At 35.9% G+C, this 26,674-nt stretch overlaps 1 protein-coding gene across 1 annotated transcript in view; it reads left to right on the forward strand.

Annotated features, from left to right (window-relative positions):
- The first annotated feature begins 11,562 nt into the window (after positions 1-11,562).
- The window catches only part of ltk (leukocyte receptor tyrosine kinase), a 78,914-nt gene continuing 63,802 nt past the window's right edge, over positions 11,563-26,674 (forward strand). Inside the window, exon 1 of the mRNA XM_059353483.1 lies at positions 11,563-11,720. Within this exon, the coding sequence (XP_059209466.1) occupies positions 11,669-11,720 (52 nt within the window). The 5' untranslated portion in view covers positions 11,563-11,668. The remainder of the gene's footprint in view (positions 11,721-26,674) is intronic.

Below are 26,674 nucleotides of genomic sequence, written 5' to 3' on the forward strand. Positions count from 1 at the left end.
AAAATATATAAATACAAGAATTAGCACCAAAGGCCCAGTTCACCTAGCACCCCCTGGTAACCCACTGTATTCACATCACAATGCTATGAATTATGGGTGAAGTGTGCAGAGCTGCTGCTCTAACGCACCTGACGATTTTAAAGTGGGACAACCCAAAACCCTCACAGACTTGACATGGCAACAGACCTCAAAGTCCAGAGGCACGTTTTCATTCAGTACTTTTCCCTCTAGTGAGCTGCTATGGGTGTGGCTTGGGGGAGAGGATCCAACCAACATCCGCCTCTGGTACCTGCCTCGGGTAGGTACTTTCTGAGCTGCTACTCACTAGTCAAAGCTGCTTGGAAAAGGTTGACACAACATAACAGCACCATTTTTAAAAGTAATAAGCAGAGCAGACTGGGACGAGAGAATCAAGAACAAGAAACCAAAGAAGAGAAGACAATGGACAAAAGAAAAAGAAAGACCGACTGTTTGGACTTGACACGTCAGTCTGTTGTCAGTGTCTCTTCACCGACGTCACGGTCAAAATTGTCGCTGAATAATGTAATTATTGTAATGTAATGCATGTAAGTGTCGCAGGAATATTTACAGCGCATTTGAACTGTTGGTTAGCCGCTACAAAAGTACCCGTATGGGAACAGAGGCTGAGGGGAACTAACTAGCGGGTGTAGCCAAAACACTCAGCCGCTTTCCAAAAAGTAATCAGTGGAAACACGCCTAAGGTGTACCTATTAAAGTGGTCCCGCCACCCACAATCAGGCCACACTTAAAGTCACTAAAATCCCCTTTCTTCCCCATTCTGATGCTCGCTTTGAACTTCAGCAGGTCGTCTTCACCATGTCTGATTATGGCTGATTAAATATCTGATAGTATGGCTGATTAAATATCGGGTTAATAAGCAGTTGCACAGGTGTACCTAATAAAGTGGCCGGTGATTGTGAGATTTATACTGGCTTAGCCTTTTCCTGATTGTCTTTGACTAAGCTTGTCAAGCATTCCCAATTCTTACATAACTGAACTGTCTGCCCAAAACTCTGTTTAGTTTTCCCTGACTCTGATCTCCTGCCTGCTTCTTGTGTGGTTAAATTCGCCTGGTCTGGTTTGACCTCTGCCTGTTTCACAGATTAAAGATTTGGCGGTTTTGCTCTCCATTTCATGGCTCTCGAATTTGGCTTTTTGTTTGTTCTGTGCCGACCACCGTTACAAATCCAGTCTTATTAAAAAAAAATATTGATGATACGCAACCCCAATGAACTGCAAGGTGTGTTCCTTTTAGTTTGCATGATATTTCAGCACCAGTCTTACTAAGTACAGTTTCCTCAGTGGAGTTGACACTTTTGAAACAGTTTCATAATGTTACAATTAAATATCATCTGTTACTTCATGCGCATTCCAACCGTTTTTTCATATTTTTCCTGTTCTTTGTGCTTTACTTCTGTTTCACATTTTGATTTGTTTTGTTTCCCAGAAACTTATAAAGCACATCAAGGTGTGAAGGACACTAGTCATGACATGTTTTGGCTGTATTACATTCTGGTCTACTGAATGAGAAGAAACTTTTTACATTGGTAAATCTAGAAAGAAAGCGCTGGTAGCGATGTTGTTGTGTTGATGCAGGTGATAAACTAATTGTGCTGAAGCACAGTGAGCTGTTTTCTGTTTCCCAAGTTACCACAGAAACAAGACAGACCATAACCTTAAAAATGTTTTTTTTTTCACATCAGTAGATTAGTTACTTGTATGGTTCACACAGCTGGGTTTTAATCTCATTGGCAGTGGTATATGTCTCTTTTCACCAAATATAGCTGTGCAATGATCATTCTTTTGGCATAAGACAAAAGAAAACAGCAGGTGTAAACACCATTTTGATCTGATTTGCTGCATATGTTGGTGTCAAATGAAGATGTGGACACCAAAAGGACCGCAAACATTCTTAATTTAGAAGGCATTCTTATTTTTTCTTTTTATGATCTGTTATTCCCCCCATTAACTTTTATAATGGATACTGTTAAAGTAAGAGTCTGTCTGTCGTCAAGAAACACATTTCATTCATCGTCATTTCCATTCGGCCACATGTGGGGCTGATCATTCGTTGGTGTCAGGCTAATAAGTTAAAACGTTTCAATCTTCTGTGAAACATTGAGCCTAATAAGCAATTCCCAGGGTTCAAAGACACCATAACCATATTCAGAACAAAAAAATTAATAAAAAATAAAAATCTAAATACATTCTGCCAGTAGTAGAGGTGTCACAATAATCCATAATCACATTTTCATAAGATTTTTAAGGTCATGATTTGAGTTGGCTTATTCAGTAGGCCACATGCAATTAATGCAATATGACCAGGTGGCAACCTCCGGATCTGAGCATAATATATATATATATATATATATATATATATATATATATGAATATACAGGTTGCTAGGTATCTAAAAGGACGTTTACCGGTTCACACTGTATTTTCACTTATTTACAGTCTATTTGAATGTTTTATTAATTAAAAATGTCTTGTTCAGTGTTTGGTTGGACTAACTTCAAGGAGTCGCTGTTCAGTTTTCTGAGGTTAACGTATATTTAGTTTTTGTTTTTTTGCTAGCCAAAATTAACATCCTAGTCAGCGGTGGAAAAAGTATTCAGATCCTTTACTTAAGTAAAAGTACTAATACCACACTGCAGAATTACTCCACTAAAAGTAAAAGTCCTGCATTCAAAACTTTACTCAAGTAAAAGTACAAAGGTATAACCACCAAAATGTACTTAAAGTATCAAAAGTAAAAGTACTTATTATGCAGAATGGACCCACTCAGATTGTTTTATATACTCTAAATATATTATTACATTATTTGTATTGATGCTTTTATCTAAACAGGGTTTTACTGTTCTTAAGGTAGAGCTAATTTTAACTACTTAATACACTGTAAAATGCTCAATTACTTTAAATGTACCATGTTTTTCATGTTAAATCTCAACCTGAAAAGTAACTAAAGTCGTCAGCTAAATGTAGTGGAGTAGAAATATAAAGTTACATTAAATGGAAATACTCAAGTAAAGTACAAGTACCTTAAAATTGTACATAAGTACAATACTTGAGTAAATGTACTTAGTTACATTCCACCACTGATCCGAGTTAATGCTCAAGTTGGGTTAATGCTAACATGAATAAGCTCAGACTTTTCCAGTCAGGTTGAGGTGTAGAGAGGCTGTAGTCAGTGATCAGATCCCTCTCTCACAGTCCAAATATGGTCTGCTCCCTGTATCGGAAACAAGATGGCGACACAAGATGGCGACAAGTGTAATGCTGAACTTGATGTCTCAAATGGGCAGTCCACAAACCAATGGGTGTCGTCACGGTGACTACGTCCATTATTTATACAGTCTATGGATATGACTGCCATATTTTATGATTTTGAATGTGCCATCAATCAAATCAATTTTGAATGTAGAATTGGAATCACAACATCCCTGAAGCCAGCAGAAATGGTCCCATTGCCCCATTCCCTCTGAGCAGCACACAGCTGTGAACTTTTATTAAACATTAGTACAGTGAACATATGTGCAGAAACAAACTCCATAAAAAGTCTCTACAGTTGTCAAAGCCAGCTGCCAGCTGATGCAGACGTCGCTTTGTGTTCAAAGGAAAGGACGTCTCATTTCTCTAGAAACATATGTTGTGGTTTCCCGTGTCTTTCCATGCGTCCTCACAGGGAGGGGCTGAGATGTATGAGAGAAATATGGATGTAATTTTGCAGACTTGCATGCACACAGCGGGATTCTGACAATAACACACTGATGAGCATGGATGACAGAAAGTAATTAGGTTTGAACAGCTTTCATAGCCTCGATTAAAACACGATGTGGATAGACTGGGTGCTGAAAGGCAGCCACAGCTGTATTATAATTCAAACATGTTCATGTATCAGAGGGCTATTTCAGGTAATTCATTGGTTCAATGTGGGGAAGGCTTTAGGAGCTGTTTTTTTAAAAACCTCTCTGGAGAATATAAGACAGAGAAGGACACCAGTCACTGGTTTGTACTTTGATTTGATGTTTTGAACCTTGTGGAAATCCTCTTTGGTGGCATATTTGTGCTGAAAAACAGGATGCCAAGACGCTGAGCTAAGAGCCTGCATGTGCAACAATTCCTGAAATGTCTTGGCAAACCCGCTGCTGTCCTCAAGAGACACAAACATGACGGATATGGTGACATCATGAACAGTGAGGAAATAAGCTTTTAACTTGTGACATTCTCATGTTTGGTACTCTGCTGAGTGCCAGGGGGTTAGTAACGGCAGGACGCTGTGGCGGTCTGATTGGTTTCAACCTCTAAGTCCTCTATCACAACCAAACATGTGGTTCGTTTGCTGGAGCTGCAGCGGTTTACTTCATGGCACATTTGGCTGAATGGACACTTTTGCCCTCAGCCATGGAAGGAAAAATGGAGAATAACCAACCAACAGATGCATCTCAATAAATTAGAATATCATAGAAAAGTCCATTTCCAGTAGTTCAAGTCAAACAGCCCCAATCAAGTATTGAGTCATATAGATGGACATACTTTTCAGAGGCCAACATTTCCATATTAAACATACTTTTAAAATTGGTCTTTTGTAATATTCAATTTTTTTGAGACACTGAATTTTAGGTCTTCATTAATTGTAAGCCATAATCATTATAATTAGAATTAATTTAATTTAATTAATTAAGACCTGAAATGTTTCATTATGTGTGTAATGGATCTATATAATGTGTTATTTCCACTTTTTAATTTAATTTAATTGCTGACATAAATACATTTTTCTATGATAATCTAATTTATTGAGATTCATCTGTAAGTAACCAATGGCAATTATATAGTATAAGTTGGTTAATGCATATTTATGAGGGCAGAGAGATGCATTTTGAACACCTTTGATCCATTTTCAATTTGATATTTGAGACAACGAACATGATTTCTTTACAAGCTATATTATGATATCAAGGACACAGTGTTAGCTAGCATTATTGTAGCTTGTGTGCTAGCGAGACTTCTTGCCCCAGGGTCATTTACCCGGTCTCAGTAAAGGTGAGGTTTATGGGGAACTATTACAGAACCTAAAAATGTCAATATAGCATAGCTAATAGCAATCTTGCGATTGCCTTTCTGAAAAAAGCCGTTGTGGAAGTGACAGATCACAGCGAAAAAACAAGATGGCGCCACTGCTCTAATGACGTCAAACGTATTTTTATATATTCTCAGGTTTCAATCCATATTCTCAAGCTTTCATTCAATATATTTAATCATTTCCTGAACAGCATGCAGTGGTGGAATGTAACTAAGTACATTTACTCAAGTACTGTACTTAAGTACAGTTTTTAAGGGTATGTGTACTTTACTTGAGTATTTACATTCAATGTAACTTCATACTTCTCCTCCACTACATTTCAGGTGAAAATTTAACATGAAAAACATGATCAATTTAAAGTGTTTAGAATTTTTTTTTGTTTAATTAAACCTCATTACAGTATATTATATTATATTATTATATATAACTAGCTCAAATGAGCTCTATCATTACAAGAATAAATACTTGCTTACATAAATGCATCCATACAAATAATCTAATAATATATTAAGAATACGCATTAATATTCTGCAAAGTGTACTCGTACTTTTGATACTTTAAGTACATTTTGATGCTGATACTTTCGTACTTTTACTTTAGTAAGTTTTAAATGCAAGACTAGTATATATATATATATATATATATATATATATATATATATATATATATTATAAAAATGGATATTTCTTCTGCTTTTTTTCTTTGTGTAGTATATATATATATATATATATATATATATATATATATACATACTACACAAAGAAAAAAAGCAGAAGAAATATCTATTTTTATAATAATGAATAGGGAGGTAATTATCTTAGTGTGCCCACATGAAATGTTCATAAATGCACATTGCAGTGAAGCACTTGTTCTGTGAAGCACATCTGTGTTGACCTCACTTACCTCAACCTCTCTGGATGAAAAACAGTCTCTCCTTTGCAATATCACATAAGAGGATTAGATTTCTTCAAGGAAGTATTGAGGGGTTTTTTCGAGGCAGCAGCAGTATTTGCGAGGACACGATACTTAACTATAGACATTTGTTCTGACTTAACAATAACAACTCTGGGGTTTTTATTTATCATTTTATTGCATGTTGAATGAGGCATATCATTAGTTCATTTTGAGCTCTTAAGTAAGCCTTGGCGCTTTCTCTACAAGCAAGAGCCAATTCAAAAGCCAGAGGTGCAACCTGGCCAAGATAACCTGACATCTCTAACTATTATTCATTCATTCATTTATTTATTACCGCTTATCCTCACTCGGGTTGTGGGGGGGCTGGAGATCCAGTCATTGCCATTGGGCGAGAGGCGGGGTACACTCTGGACAGGTTGCCAGACAACCATTCACACTCTCATACACACCTGGTGCCCATTCAACCTTTGAAAGTTTAAAATGTACAAAAAATGGAGAATAACCAACCAACAAGAGCATCTCAATAAATTAGAATATCATAGAAAAGTCCATTTCCAGTAGTTCTAGTCAAACAGCCCCAACCAAGTATTGAGTCATATAGATGGACATACTTTTCAGAGGCCAACATTTCCATATTAAACATACTTTTAAAATTGGTCTTTTGTAATATTCAATTTTTTTGAGACACTGAATTTTAGGTCTTCATTAAATGTAAGCCATAATCATTATAATTAGAATAAATTAAATTAATTAAGACCTGAAATGTTTCATTCTGTGTGTAATGGATCTATATAATGTGCTATTTCCACTTTTTAATTTAATTGCTGACATAAATAAACTTTTCTATGATAATCGAATTTAAGGGCATTATCACTTAAAACATTACGATGGGAGTATATATAATTGGCATTCACATGCTCTATTATGACTCATACGGTGCTACAGGAATATCTCAGTTGATACCATTTGAGACAGAGATGTGGTGCCAGATTTAACAAAGTCACCAGAGTCACCAATTAAACCTAAGTGCATGTTTTTGGACTGTGGGAGGAAGCCGGAGTACCCGGTGAGAACCCACGCTGACACGGGGAGAACATGCAAACTCCACACAGAAGAGCTGCAGGCCGGAGTCAAACTATACCAGCGTGTAGCCCCTAACTATTATTCTCCTGATGCAATTCATTCAAATGTGTTGACATGATTCATGAAGAAAGATGAAGATAACTGGAAGCGTCAACAACTGGTCGAGCAGCTGTCTTTTGTCTGTCAGACGAGAAGGAACACCTTTGGCGGCTGAACGTGTCTTGTCTGGTCCACTTATTCTGCGGAACACTGAATTATTAAAAGAGCATTTCAATCATTTCTTTCTGTATTGAACAGCTTACAGAGAAGAAAGATGGACAAGGTGGAAGAATTGAAAACATACAACAAAGCCAGTTTGAAATTTAGGTTGTCTTTTCATAGTCATTGTTATCTCTTTTGTGAATGATGAATTTTGTTGAGGGGATAGTCCTTCAAAATCAAGAATATGTCCCGGTGTTTTCATAAGCACCCTTAAAAGAAAATGCTGTTCTCTACAACCACTGAAAAAGACTGTTGCTTTTGCTCTGAAAATATGCATTTTGAAGTACTCTGAAGAGTAATAGACATTGGAGAAACAGTCACTGAATGAAAGGTTCAAAGGTGCTCTACAGTGGGCTGTTGAAGCATGTTTTGAATGATTAAAGCACCATGAGGGTACATCTATTTAAAGCACAAAAAATACTGAAGCAAGATTGATTGTAATACAATAAAATAGAGAATGTTTTCAGATATGATGTTTGGAAAGATGTGGAACAAGTTATAGATATAGATTTATGTCTTTGGCTTTGGCTGTGAGTTGCACTTTTTTCAGAAAGTTCATTACAAGTGCATTGCGTCAAGATTTCGGTGCTGAATGTATTATTTGCTCTCACTAAAAACAAAATGAAAAAGGGCATGAAATAACATCTGAAATTCTGCTTGATTTGGATCCACATATTTACTAATTCAGTCAGTTAGAAGGCATATGCTGTAAGTCAATGACATGATTAGAAAAGAAATAAGACATCATGGTAAAATATAATTTAGTAAAATAAATGTGCAGTAACATCTGCATTGTGCAAACTTTACTTTGTACATTCACCAGTGAGTCACATACATTATATTCATGCCACAGCTCTGTTTACGCACATAAAAACACCAGTCTGCACCATAAGCCATAGGACTGCATTAGTATACTTTGATCTTTGTTCAGCAAAGGTGATAAACCTCTTAAACAAGAAGGCTGTATATTTTCATGCCCCTGCGGCTAATCAGTGCTTTCAAAAAAACAACAAACCCTGAACAATATGGCCTTCATGAAGAAAGAATTTATTGAATGGCTTCTTGGCTCATTAGATTGCATTCATTTCAGCTAAACAAACCTTATAAAAACCTTATAATTATAGTTCTATCTTTAAATTTAAAAGTACATTTTACTGACATGCGCTCTCTAATTTGATTTTAGGAATGCAGGACTTTAAGATTAGTAGCTCTGCTCTTATGGTATTTCTTAACATCTCTTATGTTCAATGTTCGATAATGTGTTAATGAATATGTTAATGCTGCTACTGGATGCTTGAATTTCCCTTGGGATAAATAAAGTATCTATCTATCTATCTATCTATCTATCTATCTATCTATCTATCTATCTATCTATCTATCTATCTATCTATCTATCTATCTATCTATCTATCTATCTATCTATCTATCTATCTATCTATCTATCTATCTATCTATCTATCTATCTATCTATCTATCTATCTATCTATCTATCTATCTATCTATCTATCTATCTATCTATCTATCTATCTATCTATCTATCTATCTATCTATCTATCTATCTATCTATCTATCTATCTATCTATCTATCTATCTATCTATCTATCTATCTATCTATCTATCTATCTATCTATCTATCTATCTATCTATCTATCTATCTATCTATCTATCTATCTATCTATCTATCTATCTATCTATCTATCTATCTATCTATCTATCTATCTATCTATCTATCTATCTATCTATCTATCTATCTATCTATCTATCTATCTATCTATCTATCTATCTATCTATCTATCTATCTATCTATCTATCTATCTATCTATCTATCTATCTATCTATCTATCTATCTATCTATCTATCTATCTATCTATCTATCTATCTATCTATCTATCTATCTATCTATCTATCTATCTATCTATCTATCTATCTATCTATCTATCTATCTATCTATCTATCTATCTATCTATCTATCTATCTATCTATCTATCTATCTATCTATCTATCTATCTATCTATCTATCTATCTATCTATCTATCTATCTATCTATCTATCTATCTATCTATCTATCTATCTATCTATCTATCTATCTATCTATCTATCTATCTATCTATCTATCTATCTATCTATCTATCTATCTATCTATCTATCTATCTATCTATCTATCTATCTATCTATCTATCTATCTATCTATCTATCTATCTATCTATCTATCTATCTATCTATCTATCTATCTATCTATCTATCTATCTATCTATCTATCTATCTATCTATCTATCTATCTATCTATCTATCTATCTATCTATCTATCTATCTATCTATCTATCTATCTATCTATCTATCTATCTATCTATCTATCTATCTATCTATCTATCTATCTATCTATCTATCTATCTATCTATCTATCTATCTATCTATCTATCTATCTATCTATCTATCTATCTATCTATCTATCTATCTATCTATCTATCTATCTATCTATCTATCTATCTATCTATCTATCTATCTATCTATCTATCTATCTATCTATCTATCTATCTATCTATCTATCTATCTATCTATCTATCTATCTATCTATCTATCTATCTATCTATCTATCTATCTATCTATCTATCTATCTATCTATCTATCTATCTATCTATCTATCTATCTATCTATCTATCTATCTATCTATCTATCTATCTATCTATCTATCTATCTATCTATCTATCTATCTATCTATCTATCTATCTATCTATCTATCTATCTATCTATCTATCTATCTATCTATCTATCTATCTATCTATCTATCTATCTATCTATCTATCTATCTATCTATCTATCTATCTATCTATCTATCTATCTATCTATCTATCTATCTATCTATCTATCTATCTATCTATCTATCTATCTATCTATCTATCTATCTATCTATCTATCTATCTATCTATCTATCTATCTATCTATCTATCTATCTATCTATCTATCTATCTATCTATCTATCTATCTATCTATCTATCTATCTATCTATCTATCTATCTATCTATCTATCTATCTATCTATCTATCTATCTATCTATCTATCTATCTATCTATCTATCTATCTATCTATCTATCTATCTATCTATCTATCTATCTATCTATCTATCTATCTATCTATCTATCTATCTATCTATCTATCTATCTATCTATCTATCTATCTATCTATCTATCTATCTATCTATCTATCTATCTATCTATCTATCTATCTATCTATCTATCTATCTATCTATCTATCTATCTATCTATCTATCTATCTATCTATCTATCTATCTATCTATCTATCTATCTATCTATCTATCTATCTATCTATCTATCTATCTATCTATCTATCTATCTATCTATCTATCTATCTATCTATCTATCTATCTATCTATCTATCTATCTATCTATCTATCTATCTATCTATCTATCTATCTATCTATCTATCTATCTATCTATCTATCTATCTATCTATCTATCTATCTATCTATCTGGACATGCTGGTGTCACAACCTGTCATTCACAGCAAAGAAATAAAACTCTATTGGAGCTGAAACAAAAAACAGTTAAGAGTTCAATCTGAGAAAATGAATGTCCAGGACCAGTAGGACCAGGACCCTTTATGAGTGGTGATCATAGACCAGGGATTTTTCAGCTACACTACCACAGGGCCACATATAGGACCGTGCACTTAACCAGATATTATGAAACTGCAATTTTAAATATGATTACTGTGCAGTAACTTAACATATTTCATGCTCAAATGCATGTATGACAGTATAGGAATACAAAAGGTTTGAAGCAAATAAAAAATAACCACTTCCTGTGATTTCTTTCTTTTTTTCAGTGCAAGAACAGCAGACCAACACTAATTGCAGGAAGTAATTTTGTGCATTTTTACACTGCATTTCATGCTCAAATGCATGTAGTTGTACTGAGGGCCACTTCAAGTGAGGGTGCGGGCCGTATGTGGCCCTCGGGCCTCCAGTTGCCCATCCCTGCCATAGACTGTGGTGGTAACAGAGAGAGAGAGAGAGAGAGAGAGAGAGAGAGAGAGAGAGAGAGGCAGGCGGGCAGAGGGTGGGGGCTGTCGTCACTGGGAGCTGCAGCAGCATCAGCATCACTAGAATGAGTAACAGTGCGCAACTTGGAGAAACAACTACACTGTCTGGAGGACCGCGTGTGTGTGTATGTGTGTGTGTGTGTTTACCGTGCTGCTTCAGGAGCCTGTTTGTGAACGTATTCATGAGGACATAAAGGAGCCAAGAACTACACGGACTCTCTGTGGACCTGCCGAAAAACGGGAGCCATGGATTACACAAAAAACTACAACGCTTATCTCTCCATCTTCATGTTAATAAGTAAGTACCGTAGTGCACTTTTATCTCAGTTCGTGTTTTTATTTTTATTTTTTTATTATTACAAAGAAAGACAAAATGTTTTACTACACGTATCCTCTCCTCAGTCCTATATTAGCCTACTTTATTTATTATAATTAAAAAATTGGCAACAATTTTCAGATTTTTATTCAAATGTAGCGTACATTTACACCAAATTTAGACTTTAGTGTTTGTTTTCTTCCACTAGCTAACGTTAGCTGGTTGGTAAATTGAGATAAGCACTAGGTGGCGCTAATTCTTCAGTCAGTTATTATTATTATTGACATTTTATTATTGCAGAAGAAGACGCAACGAAACAAATGCTATGGAAGAAAAGTTGTTTTTTTAGCATTGTTTTTGTTTCTTATATTGATTTGAGGAAGTTAGCAGTGTCTTTATTGCTAAAATAATATCAGATGTTTTCGTCTGCCGCCATTTTTGGTTTTTAATTAACAGGAAGTTTCACCCAGCCGTTGATTTTTTTAATTTATTTATATCAATATTTATATCAATCAGCAATACAATGCACAGTTACAAAGAAGAAGAAACGAGCTACAGGAAGATAAACAGTGCAAAAAATAGAAGTAAATAATATTTTAAAAATAAAATAGAAGAATAATTAAATGGAAAAGAATGAAACAAAAACAAACAAATAAATAATAAAATAAACAGACGCAAGATTACATATTAAAGACATTAAACGCAGTGCATATGTTGGCAGTCTTCACAGCTTTTTTGTTTTGTAGTCAGGAGAGAGTTGAGATATACTGTTCAAACTCTGACTTCAACAAAAAGAAATGTGTTTTTTTTAACTTGAAAACTTACATTTGTGTATGTGTTATTTGGCAAAAAGAAAAATTAAATTTATAAGGAAAATAGGCCTATGCATGGTCATCCTTCTTTTTGTGATCAAAACAGCCGTTGGTTTAGTCATTGCTTCTTGTAGCGCCACGTCATCACGATTTGCTTAATTGGCTAACTTTGGCGCTTTTATCAATACAAGTTAAAAAAAACAACTTTTTGGCAAATTTGTTTCCCCGTTTTTTTTGTTTGGTGGGAGCTGCTGCTATACTGCCACACATATTGTGTCACTCCAGTAAGAAGCCATCACTAGTTGAGTATGTGGTCCAGTAATTAGCCTGAGCCTGCTGCAGTTGAATTTCATCTCTCTGAGTGCTTGTGAGTGTACAGCAACCATAGAAACTCTCTCTCTCTCTCTCTCTCTCTCTCTCTCTCTCTCTCTCTCTCTCTTATTTTCATGCACACATCCAGAGGTGTTTTTCCACATTCACTTTGAAAAACGGCATCAGTCCAGGTGTCATATTCTCTTGAGGCATACTTGAGGGAATTTGATTTACATTCATTTACACTGCAGTATGACTACAAGACTTGGCAAGACACTGGCTCTGCAATTTCTTTAATAGCAGTTTGTGGATTTGCAGAATATTGTAAAAGGTGTTAGTTTTGATGTTTGTATAGGAAAAAAATAGAGGTTTATGGGTTTATACTTGTAGCCTAATTAAAAAAACTCACCAACAGCACATTGAACATTGACGTATTTACAGTTTCGGTTCATGTTGAAATCATCCTTCAGTCTTTTCTTGTCCAAACGACATTGTTTTCCTCAAGAGGAGGTTTATTTGTGCTTCTTGCTTACTTGATCTTACCAGGCGTAACGTCGTATGAAGTGTTTAAGACCGGCAGAGGCATGTCATGTGGGCAGAGAAATCATGATCTGGTTTCACCAGAGCTGGTTAATTGGCATCACTGTGACTGCATTTGGTTTGAATGCTCCCATTGAGCATACTAGTTCACCTCATACATTGTAAAGCCTAATTTTGGTCACCAATCGATTCTGATTACCAACTAAGTTCTCATGGCAGTGCTTGCTTTTTGGGTAAATATCTGGGAAATGCATTTGTAGTTTGTGCTGTTTCAGATGGGCTTCTTCCCTCTAATGTGGCACCACATGCTTTGCACCCATGGTTTGGATCTGAATATGTACTTCATGCCAGAGGCTTTCCCAAAGAGATGGCAGTGTATTCCCTATTTCACAGGGCTTCAGCGACATCACCTTTTCTTGTAAAAAAAAAAAAAAAAAAGAGAGAGAGAGAGAGAGTAGCAGTGCATCTCTCTGCTTGTCCCGTCTTTGGCTCCAGCAGCCACAGAGGCTGCACCTCTTACTGCAGTCAATCCCAGTGGCAGGAGAAAACCCATGGTGAGCTTTGCCAAAACTCACAGTATTATGTCAGCCCCACCTCCCCTCACTGTTCTTGTGATCTCTCCAGCATGCAGCATAGTTAAGCAGCAAGTGGGGTACAGTTTCTCATATGCTCCTTGAAATCACATTCGCATACTGCTAATTTTCAACAGCAAATGTGTTTTACATAAGGGCTGTCAACTGATTAATAACATGAATCAAATAAATTACAAGCTATGTGATTAATGAATCTTAACTACTATACGTACACTTTTTTAAGGCATTTTTTGTGGTTGTTGTTATTGTAATTAATCAAAATGAACACATTATTTTGACAGCCCTAGTTTAACAATAGGCGAAACGTAATGCTGAAATTAAGTTTTTGTTATCAACTGATTGAGGCAATGCTTTTAAAGTTCCTCCCACCTCCCTAAGATTTGTTGTCCATTCATTTTAAATATTTGTTGCCAAGGCAGCAGTTACATTTCCCAGAAAATAAATTAATTTCTTTTACACCAAGAGATTGTATGTGTCTACACATAATTGTAGAGATGGAGCAATTTACGTTTTGCTCTCAAGTAGTCCTTTTCTGCTCATTATGCGACCATCTTCCTTAATGTGCTGATCCACCTACAGTATTTTGGCTGATAGTTTAAGGTGCCAGTATACTCTGTCATATGTTGCCGTATAGTTGAATACCTTTGTAGCCTGACGCTGCCACATGGTTTCTAATACGAAACCATCCTGGAAGACGTCATTGGAATCTGTTTAGAAAAGGGCAGATACTTCAAAAACATATGTGGCAGGTGATTGGATGAACCAACTGTCTATCACTGTCACATACTGTCTGTGCTGACACTGCTTGGGAGAAGAGGAAAAGCCTTCAGTTCTGTTCAGTTCTTTGCTCTTCTTTTATTGAACAAAGTACTTTCCAGTTCTGATAGAACTGATGTTATTGCTATTTGCAAAGGTGTAGCTGCCAATAGCTCCTCCCAGGATGCTGATTGGTCAGAACCACTAGTTGTGAAGCTCGAGCACATTACTTAGAGCGTGACAAGATGGATTTGTGTTGTGATGATTCTGTGATTCTCACGTGATCCAAAGGCCATGTTTCCAATTTAAGAAAGATAAAATTATTCAATGATTCAACACTAATAACATATTGCCTTTGCAACAAGGCAGCATTCAGTGCTTGTATGCTGTTAGTACTCTTTGCATGGTGAAAAAATACATAAATTATATGCAATCACTTTGGCCTATTGTATATATTGTGCAGCCTGGTGCTGTACAGTAGAAGAACCGGAGGCATTAACATAAGACTCTGTGAGCTGTTCCCTTCTCCCCTCCTCTAAGAACTTTGCCAAATGCTACGGGAGCATCTTTCAAAATGGCACAGCGGGGATCACAGCCAAAATACAACTATACCATTAGTCATTTAGAGTAAGTGTTCCATATCACGCCGATAAATGGGATTATTTCTTCTAATTACTCAGAAGCCTCTATAAATGTCCCATAAAAAGAGTGTTGGAAATAGTGCTGAAATTATCCTGAAAAACTTTAAAAACATGCAGAAAGATCCCATCCTGTCTGCAATGTTCGTTTTCGGTTTGCTACCCTGGTTCCTGTCAGTGAAAAAAAAAAAACACAGAGAAAGTACATCTTTAAATTTCACTTTAGGCCCCGGTTTTGATTTGACTCCAGCTTTTAGTGTTATTGAAGATATTGGCTGATGGGAAGGGAGGCTTACATAAACGGATTTGGGGTTACTTCAGTACTTCATAACTAATTCATTGTGAAACGAGCAAGGCTCTTAGTTAATGACTTTGGAGATACAACTGTGATGAATATGTATGCTTCAGAAGTCATACTGGCTCAGGTAATAACTGAAGAGGATTTTGTTTTGATGGTTGATTGAACATCATTGGCTCTCAAACATCATTAACAGTGTGTGTGTGTGTGTGCTCGTGCGTGTGTGTATGTGTTTGCAGGATGTGCAAAATGAATCATCTGTGTTTATTTTGAAACCTTTCAGTCCCCATGTGTATCTGAATGTAAAAAATAAAAAGAGATGAGACTGAATTGCACCTAATCAGGCAGTGAGTGTCAGCCCACCTCTCAGTGATTCAATTAAAACCAGTATTGACCTCATGCTTTGTTCATGAGTTCATGCTTTGATGTTTTTTGTTTTGTAACCTGGTATTGGTTGATCCACCAGGAGTGCATTTAAGAGGTATTGTTAAGTAAGTAAAGCATTCTTATGAACACATTTGTATAAACCGCTTGCAGCATGATTCGTATAATATCCTGAGAATTATAGCATGTGACAATCGCTGTTTTCAACATGTTAACACATGATGATTGCAGTTTAAACCGTTAAAGCCTCATTTCATAGAGAATGTGTCGTGGGGGGAAATTGATTTTATATTCAAGTCTCAGCTTTCCATTGATACCCAATCTATAAAATTCCTGCACTGTATATAGTATAAAGAACACATTTATACAGGAGACAAACTGCATGTTTTTTGCCTCATTTTGCCTTCTTTCCTTATTTGCCAGCTTTTAAAATTAGGTTGCTTTGTGTTCGCAAAGAAACTCTCACTGTATCAACGTCTCAAGTTAAGAAACTGCAATTTTGAGGACATAGGTTTCAAGGAGTATATCAGTAAGCTGTATATTGAAGTGTGTGATTTCAACATACATTTGACCTAGAGGAAAAATCCTGAGAACATAAAACCCTTTGAAAGTTCTCCTTCATCTGTCATATTAAGAGGATATTGAGCTGGGAAACATAGCAAGCCTCCAACGTGCTTGGGAATTAGGTGCTTATTCACTATAATGTCTCAGGAGTCAGATGTCTCGCTGGTCTGAATATGATCCCCCAGTTTATCTGTTTCTCAGAGGTGCAAACTTCATCACTTTTGCATCCATTTATTTTTCTTTTCTCTGCAACACGTCTTATTTTTCGTTGTCTGCCTTCTCTCGGAATTTCTTTGGCAGCCTTTCAGAACAGACTGCATCGTTTGATACTCTATGTCTTTAAGCCTCTTGTGTCGATTGTTTTTCACCTTGTGAACCAGCAACAGTTACACAACGAGTGTTTAATACTGTGTGCTTGCAATTAAGTTGCTGGATGAGAGTCTCATGTCTGTTGCTCAGGTGTAGTTAGAGTGTCAGCAAAAAGAGAGAGGCAGCAGATCAAAGCTGTGCCTCAGGGGCGTCACTCCGCTGCCTGGATAACAGACAGATGAGCAGCTCTCTCACGTTCAAGGGCAACCGTGAGTCCAGGCAAAGCCTGTCAGATCTTGTTTAAAGTTTTGTTTTTATGGTCATCAAAAACAGCAGAGACAGAAAAAGAGATGGATAAAAATAGACAAAAGAGACACAGTCAGGGAGCAACATTTTGAGATGAAACATGACATCAAGCTGACCGAGTGAAATGTTAGACTGGAGCTAAAACAGGAAAGAAAAAATGGTTTCTTTCATTCATTGATTCTGCTATGTGTAAAGCTTCGGGGTGTCACACCACAAATCATATGGCATCAAAACTGTATTGATTCTCATTTGTCTCACATATTTTATGACTTTGATAATAGTATTAAAAGTAACTACACATATGCTCTGTTGGTTAAGTTAGTTTACTTTATTGCTGCTCTAAATTTTGCCCCTTTCTTGCAAAGGGTTATGTCAAATACCAAGGAGTAATTTGTGGGAATTGTGGAATACCCCCTCCTGTTTGATCATAAAGCAGCCGGGCTAATAACACAGACAAAATCCTCTTGTTGACTCTTGAACGAGAAGTTGCTGTTGAGTGTTTCAAATTAATTTCTGGCCCCTGAAGCACCATACAGATAATAAGCTCCAGACAGTGTAGATCATGATGATTATCTGATAAATAGATCCAACTGCAACAGGATGACTCCAACGGAATAACATCAACAAGCCTACAGGGAATTTCAAAAAACACTTTTCTGGAAAATTGTATCATTATATATTCATATTTACATGAATATCTAACTGGAACCAGACAACACTGCATGTGACAAAGTTGCATGTGCGTTTGTAAAATAAAAAGTATGGCAAGATAACAAAGACATGCTGTCAATGTGTTGAAAGTCTGATGTCATGCTTTGTCAGCTCTGTCTTCAGCATGACTGTTAAACACCTTATTAAATATTTGCTTTCTGAAAAATCTGGGTTTTATCAGGTGAAGTGAATCTGCATTGTGAACGGTGCTTCTCAGAAAAGTCAAGTGATTTTTCCTAACTATAAGAGGATGAAGTCAGTGAGATAATACTGGAGATTTATGTGCATAGATTTTATAAAGAGGCCAGTCATTATGTGAGAAACTGTTTGTGGAGGACGATAGTATTTCATCATTATGACTGTTTGTTTTAATGTCAAACCAGGAGCAGGCTGCCAGTCTTCTCTGAGGTTAAGATGACATTGATACGCCCTTTTACAGTTGCAAAAGGATTATGTAGACACACTGGATGGATTATCAGAGTTATAATCAGGCAGCTGTTTTGATAATCTGTTGATAATTAAGGTATTTTTTCAAATCAAAGAAATTAAATATAAAATAGATTTTGGATTGTTTGTCAGACAAAACAAGCCCTTTGAAGATTTCAGATCAGGCTCCAAGAAGTTATAACTGGTAATTAGCCTTTGTGTTAATTCTTTGAAATCTTTGACTAAACAATAAAACATTAATCTGCATCTGATGCACGTGATTTTGAAAATAATTGTGCCTGTAGCTGCAGCCCTAATTGCAAGTTATTAGAAATATCCACAATCTATTATTTTTAATTCCACTATTGTTATTTGGTACGACTTTACTATATAAGTGGTTAATATTTAATTGCAGTGTAGTGGTAAGCAGATGTGAGAACATTTTTCTCACATTTGCTCAAGTGTTTTACTAAGTATTTATCAGCATATAACCAATATAGACATATTTGACATTATAACTATGTGTGATTATTGTCATTAGTAATCTGTTAGTACACCAGCCTCTTTATAGGGCTGCACGATTATGGCCAAGATGATAATCACGATTATTTTGATCAATATTGTTATCACGATTTTTAATCACGATTATTATCATCATGTTAGGGAAAACATCTGTATTTTTATTGCACTACTTTTAAACAAACAATATGAACAGTTTTTAGTGTCCGGTGCTTGTTGTAAACAAACAGAGATCGCTAAGTGAACACCTCCTGCAGCAGCAGCACATACACACTGTACTGCTACAGAGCTAACTGTTAGCCTATTAGCAATTTGCAGACTGGGTTAACATCCCCTCCGGCTCTGCAGCTGGAAAAGACTGCTGCAGGAGGACTGTGCCGCTTTGACTCGTTCTTAAGAGCTTGTTAAGGAGAGTAAGAACGAGTCTTCAAAAGTCTCCAATAACACCAGAAAAAGTCGACAGTCGCTTTTTTGAAAAATAGTCGCTAAGGGGGTCTTTAAAGTCGCTAAATATAACAACAAAGTTGCTAAGTTGGCAACACTGCTTCACCGGCTTTTACAAATGGTGCGTGTTGTTGTAGCGTCGAGTACTATGTCACATCCTGCTTAGCATTCTATCCAATCAGCTACCAGGCTTTTTTCAGGGGAGGAAAACGGCCCCGCCCCCTGGTGGTTGGTGGACTACTGGTGTAGAAAGTGCTTGATTAGATATGCAGGAGGGCCGCATTTTAAAATGGAAATATCGCCGACAGGTTAATTTTTTCATGGTGGCCAAGATTCGTGATCACAATTAAAAGCAGCCCTACCTCTATGTATAGGTGACCACAAAAGAGGTTATAGACGACATTAACAAACACATATATCTGCTTACAGCTACATTATAGTGTATTATAAACCGGTGTTTACTGCTTATAGGTTAAACAGCGCGGTTAAAATGTAATATTACCAATTATTGCAAAGTTAAAACTGAAAAAACAAAGTCAGTCCCCTTTGTAAGCATTAAATTATGAGTAGTTTACAGTTACAAAAACAGCTGAGGACAGGGATGTTATTCATTATTCAAATATCACATTTCTGATTAATGACATGGAAAACAGATGGTAGAACTTCTTTTTGGATAACATAGTCATGTTCTTGTTTCTTTGTTCTTTCTTTCTTGCGTACCACCAAATTTGAGTGAAGTTTGGTTTTTAGAGATGATTCACATTTATTCCCATATGGGGAAGAATAATGTTTGAATGGCTTGACATTATTGAATGAAAACAGGCTGCCTTCATAGGAAGCAAAAGGACAAAACAGAAAAACAGAGTGTCTGTGTCACAGACTCAGGTCACATGTCAATTTATCATGAGACTCTGATGTTTTACTGCATTCTGGTCAATATGGTGACTGGGTTCCCACTGTCACACATCGGGCCACTTCCTGAGTAACCTTATTATTATAATAATAATAAATAGTTATAGATTTTAAAGTCTGTTCTGGATAATATACCGGCAACAGTCAAGACAGCAACAAACTCAGACTGGTGTAATTTTCTGCATCTGTCCATCAAGGAAATTAGAAACAGAGTGACTCTTCAGGAGCATCTGTGTAGAAGGTATTTGCTCAGACAGACAACAGGAAGCATTTTGATACATCTGCGTCTGAAATAATGGATAACAATGTGTTCATGTAAACATTGCCTGGGTGCACAAAAGGAATTGGCCTTTCATCAGTGGGCAGCAGATCTTCATTTCAGTCCAACAGAGCCCAGAGAGTGAGTGAGTCATACGGGAGGTGGCGCAGGGTCTGGTTGGTCACAGTGGTGTTCTGGTCTAATTTATGCCTCAATGCTGAACCAAAAGACATAGCTCATGAGTGAAGTGTGTGCACACACTTTTAAATAGACTTTTCTGTTTGATCTCTGAGACGGAAGGTCAGCACACCCGCACATTCACAGTGGGAGTTGAGCTTTGGTTGGAGATGAGAAGGGCTTCAGTCTGCCCTCCACCTCCTCAGGAAGCTAACCAGACTGATGTCGGGCCAATCACACACACTGTTGGAATTAATGGTAGAATTAATGAAGTGCTTGTGAGCACAGGACTAATTTTTACATTAGAAATTATTTGAGTATGTGTCTTGTCAATTAAATGCTATTCAAGTGAATTTACATGTCATTTAAGGCTGATTGAACCGTATACTATAGAATGAGGCTACATTTACGTAGTGTCAGGAGAACTTGAACTCCTGGAGATAATAACATTACAAAGTTTGTTCATGACCCTTTTCTGCCCTTCCAGCGCTTTTGTTAATTGATTTATTTTTATTCCTACTTGGCAGCACAGGTGGTGAACATAACCTAGCCAGTTTCGATCACCACACGATCACACTACTATACTATGCATACTACGTATGCCAGAAAAAGACTTAGTAAGGCCCTAATACATACTATGTCAAATGTAGTATTCCAAAAATACCCAGACGTGCTCCTGCATCCAGATGCAATTTGCACTATGTAAGAAAACATTTCAATGCTGATCACATTTTAACGTTGTTGCATGTGATTTAATACTTTATTAAATGCCGGTGATTTGTTGAATAATTATGTTTGATGTTGGAACTTGACTTGCCTTAACTAAAGAATTGACCCTTGACTTGACTAAACGTGCCGAAGACAAAATAACTTGGGTCTTACTTAAGACTTTGACCAAATGACTTTAGTCACATGTCTGCTCTCTGCTAATTCGTGAGGGAAGTATCTGGCTCTTAAACTGCAAGATACACAATGTTCCCGAACTAGTTTTACTGTTTATTCATAATTTGGTTGTTGATTCACATTTAGCCAAAAGGCATGAGAGTGCTATTAATCTTCCCATGTTGTTCTTGTTCAGAATGCGAATACGCCTTTTTCCACAAATGGCAAACTTTTCCTTTAAGCCATGGTTTGTCTTCTGTGAAGATATTATAAGGTAATGCTAATTGCACCAGTGCTCCAGCTGGACAAAATTTGTTATTTGTTGGGCTACAAGAGGACTCTGTGGCTGTTCCAAAAAAGTGATTTGCTGAGTTATTTGGAATGATTTGCTTTGTCAAACCCAGAGTAGGTCTTTGTCGTTTCAGGTTACTCCGGATAACGAAGTAAACCTAAAACATGCATACAGACCATTGTTTAACTCCAGTTAGCATTTCATCCATTCACATGAAATCATGCTGTCAACAAAAATTACTGATATAAACATCATTATGGGAAGGGGTGTGGACAGAAACCAACAGAGCATACTGTTGTGATATTGGCATGGCAATATTGAACGGATACACGGCTGCCAAGTATCAATATGTGACAGTTGGGTGTTGTTCAGTATTTTTGTTCGACAATCCCATTTTTCAACAGCCTGAAAAACCTCTATTGTATTCGATATAAGAGATGGTGACAAAGATTTTCTTTGGCAACATAATAGGCAGTTGGGAAAGGTAATTAACCGCAGTATATCTCTCGCAGTATATCATAGTCAATTGTATTAATATTGTACTGTGAGGCTTCTAGTGATTCCTAACCCTAGTTAATATGAGAGTGATACCAGATACTAGACTTGGTTTTATATCACATTTATACACTTGTGGTCAGTGACAGTTTCTTGTGACTCCAGTAAAGGTTGTAACATTAAAGGTCTGACCCTTTGGAGCTTGACATTTACAAACAGACTGTTTCATGACTTCATACAGGAACACATGAAAAATTCATTGGAAAAACACATCACATTAATGTAGTGAAAGCTTTTCAACATCACCGTCAAGCTTTTAGTCTTATCAAAATCACATGTTCGCTTGCATGTCAGATAAATTGTCCAAAGTCACCTTGAATTAAACTGTTTATTGGCTTACGTGTATGCTGGATTTTATCTTCATATTCATAACTGGTTGTCAGAGAAAACAGATATGGTGCGTCTGAGAGTTTGGGTATCTTTGTTGATAAAGGACCTTCTGAAAAGAAACTGCATACCAGTTTGATATACCAGCTAACTGAAGCCAAGCTGCAACCAATTAAATCATAAATTGAATTATGAGACTTAATTCTTTTGGAAATACCGAAAGCCTGATTCACAGCACATGAATGGATCTTCAGAAGTGTGCCTGGATAAAGACTGACATTACAGGGTCTCAGCAAAGATGCGCATATTTTAACTTGGTTATGCATAGCCGTAGTCGAGTTCTTATTAAAGGTTTGATAGGATTGAGCTCTGTTTCCAAGGACATGAAGATTAATCTACCTAGACACACAGCTGTGGGCTGAGTGGGTATGAAAAAGTATCTTTAGTTTCCATTTGTGCAAGCACAAAAGACCTCTTCGTCTCCTTGTGGATGGGCTTGATGGGGTCAGTGTGAACTAATGGACTGGTGTAGTATCCACTTGTGAATCCATGCTGCTTATTCACTTTAAGTGTCTCATAATGAACCCTACATCTGTCAAGCTGTTAGACATAAAAAAAAAATGTTCAATTGCATAAATGTGAAGTTTTAGATAAAAGTAATTTTTCTGCAGGCTGTTTTTCATTCCTGGATGTTGCATTAGGAAATCCATTTACTGAAAACCATGCATAAATGATTTCCATATGAAAATCAATTTTAAATCAGCATCTAAGAACAAAGCTGTGTTTTGAAATGTCTAGATATATTTTTGTTTCCTTGCTATTCTACTGGGTTTCTTCAGCTACGTCATTAATCACCAATGTATATTTTATGAATTTTCTTCGGTTTTGTGGAGCTGAATTTGATCCAGGGAACTTTTTTTTCCACATATTTTTTTCTTATTTCAAAACTAGAGCTCTGAAGTGCTTCAACTTTAAATATGTTGCTTGTCTTCATTTGTAGAAATGTTACAGACTTTCATAAAACTCTCTGCTCATTCCTCTACCAGCCTGTCTGTGTGTGGGATGTGAATGTAGAGAGTTCTGTAAGAGCAGCCTTGTGTGAAATGAGCAGATGGTAAAATATAACTGATATCAGGAAGCTCTGGTGGTTCCAGATGACACATTTTTGTCATATAATGCTTTTATTCTAAAACTTGCAGCATACAAAGTGACAGCACTTTAAAATGATGACTTGAGTATTTTCTTTGTAAGGATGGGGGATTGAGGTGCTCTGAATATTTTAGTGAGCATTTTTTCTGATATATTTGAGTTTCTGAAACGTCTCACAAGCTTCTGCTGTTTTGTTTAAAGGCCTAAAATGAGCAACAGTTTGGGTATGTTGTGGTGGAATGTAACTAAGTACATTTAAGTGCTGTACTGAAGTACAATGTTGAGCTACTTGTATTTTACTCCAGTATATTCTTCTAATTTTAGATGGAAAGATACTATACTTTTTACTCAATACATTTACTTATTGCATATATCTTAATAGCTTTACCTTCAGGCCAACACTTTACATGTTAAACATTTACAATAAAAAGTTAATTGAGTATTTAAAACAGCTCTAGCCAAAAAAAACAAACAAACAAAAAAAAAGAATATATTTGATATAACAACTTGGCTTTTACCTGAACCATTTTTAGAGATTTTTCTGTTCATGCATCTTAGTGTTATTACACCTTCTCATTTATTTATTTATTTGCTACTATTTATTAGTATATATATTAACATGCTCTATTTCTTAATTATGTATTTATTGTTTTATCTTTTTTATCTAGCTTTTTATTTTGTTATATATATATATATATATATATACATATATATTTTACTTTCCATTGTCATTATTGACTTTTACTTTTTTAATTCTTTTTATTATTATTATGTATATCTTTTTATCTTATTTTATTTTTATTTTATTTTATTTTATTTTATTTTATTTTATTTTATTTTATTTTATTTTATCTTACTTTATTCTTTGTCTAATTTATTTCTACCCTGCCGTCAGTGTTTCCTCACTGCTCCATGTTGAGATGGCGCTTCCTCAGTTCCTCAGTTTGTGCTTTGTGCTTTGTTTTTAATAGGATGGGTGGGATGAAGGTGGGTGGGGTGGAGGGTTGGGGATGGGTGGAGGGTGTTTGCTTGTTTCTATGTTTCATCATCTTTTTACTATTATTATTTTCTCCTTTTTTTATGTAAATCGCTTTATGTTGCATCTCTCTTGTATGAAAAGTGCTATACAAGTAAAGTCTGATTGATTGATAAAGTCTGAACTGTGAAACTTTTTGGATGAATAGGAGAGAGAGCGTGTGACTTACGCAACTGTTTGTTTTTTTACTCTATAGCCTACTGTCTATTGAAAGGAGCTGGAAAAAGACGATTAGGGTATCACATCAGAAAATGTTAACGTGTTGTTGTGAAAAAGTTCTGACCCATGACAGTCCTGCGCTTTCATTTGGAGAAGTGGGAGCTAGCACTTGTCTTCAACTAACAAGCTCATCTTTTAGAACGCTGGCCGTGCGCTATAATTACACAACGTTGGCTGTGTTTTTATACAAATGTCACAATCGCTATTTTTCAAAAAGAGTTTATGTGCACAAAATGTTTCTGAGAAACAGAAACAGACAATGCAATCTACTTCTAGCAAACTGCAGTGAGGTAAGACATCCAATTTTTTTTTTATTGTTTGCGCTACAGTGAAGCTTTAGTAGGAAGGCAGGTGGTCTGAAGTTCAATCAGAGCCAGATGATTTCTAAATGTGAACATGAGCCCTGAAAATAGGTCGGGTATTTGTTTCCATTTCCAGTACTAATGAAGGCTGTCAGCAATTGTTCCCAGGTTGCCTCAATGTAGGAAGTTCGAAGTCATACTGGTATGCATTTAGAAATGGTTTCCAATGTGTGTGTGTGTGTGTGTGTGTGTGTGTGTGTCTGGAGCTACTACAGAAGTTTTAGCAGTGTTTGCCTCTTTTGGACGGGCCTCTGAGCACAGACAAGAGTACAATGTGTTTTGCAGTTTCTGACAGGCAGCTGAGAGACAGAATATGAAATACAGTAACAATGTTATTGAATTATATTGTTTATGTGTCTAAAGCTAAGGTTTAGTGTTTAGTTAAGCTTTTAACGGTCACACATTGCATTTGGAAAAGAATAGCTGGACTGAAATGATGATGCTAATGTTTTTACAGTTGAAGCTCCTGATATGATCCTTTGTGCTAATGTGTCAGACCCCAACACAAACAAGCTGGAAGAATGATTGTTTTATGTCTGACGATACCAAACTGTAAAAACTCCCAGTGGATTCTACAACGGCTCCGCATTTTTTCCCGATAAAGCTTTTTTGTGTGTGTAAATATTATTCTAGGAGACAGTCTTGGATTATGTGCAGAATTAAGCAGAATAGAAATGCACAAATCAGCAGCTCAACAGCTTGACCGTCTTGTTTGCTTCATTTACAAAAAAAAAGAAAGAAAGAACTTCCAGTTCTGAATCTGATTAGAAATAACTCACTCAAAACAAATGCATAATTCAATAAGATCATTTTGTACCCCGTTGATCCCAGAGAGGAAATTTAATTACGATTATTATTTCGTCATAAAACACATATATGTTTGAGGTCAGAAAGGGGGCAGAGACATACAATTGAGCATACAAGTTGCAAATGTGACAAATATGCTCCTGGGAATCTTTTTTATTCCCAGTTAATTGGTAAATGTGATTTGCAACAATGCACTTTTCAAATGAATAACTACTGCACAGTAGGGCATGCCATCAGATGTGGCTAGTTTTTACAGTTTTACCTCCAGTTTTTTTTTACAGTAACCCACATGTTGCAGTAGTGGCAATTCCCTTTTTTAAGTGGGAGAAAAATGACTCACAAAGTAA

Source organism: Centropristis striata, chromosome 16, assembly GCF_030273125.1.
Source record: "Centropristis striata isolate RG_2023a ecotype Rhode Island chromosome 16, C.striata_1.0, whole genome shotgun sequence".
Lineage (NCBI taxonomy): Eukaryota > Metazoa > Chordata > Actinopteri > Perciformes > Serranidae > Centropristis > Centropristis striata.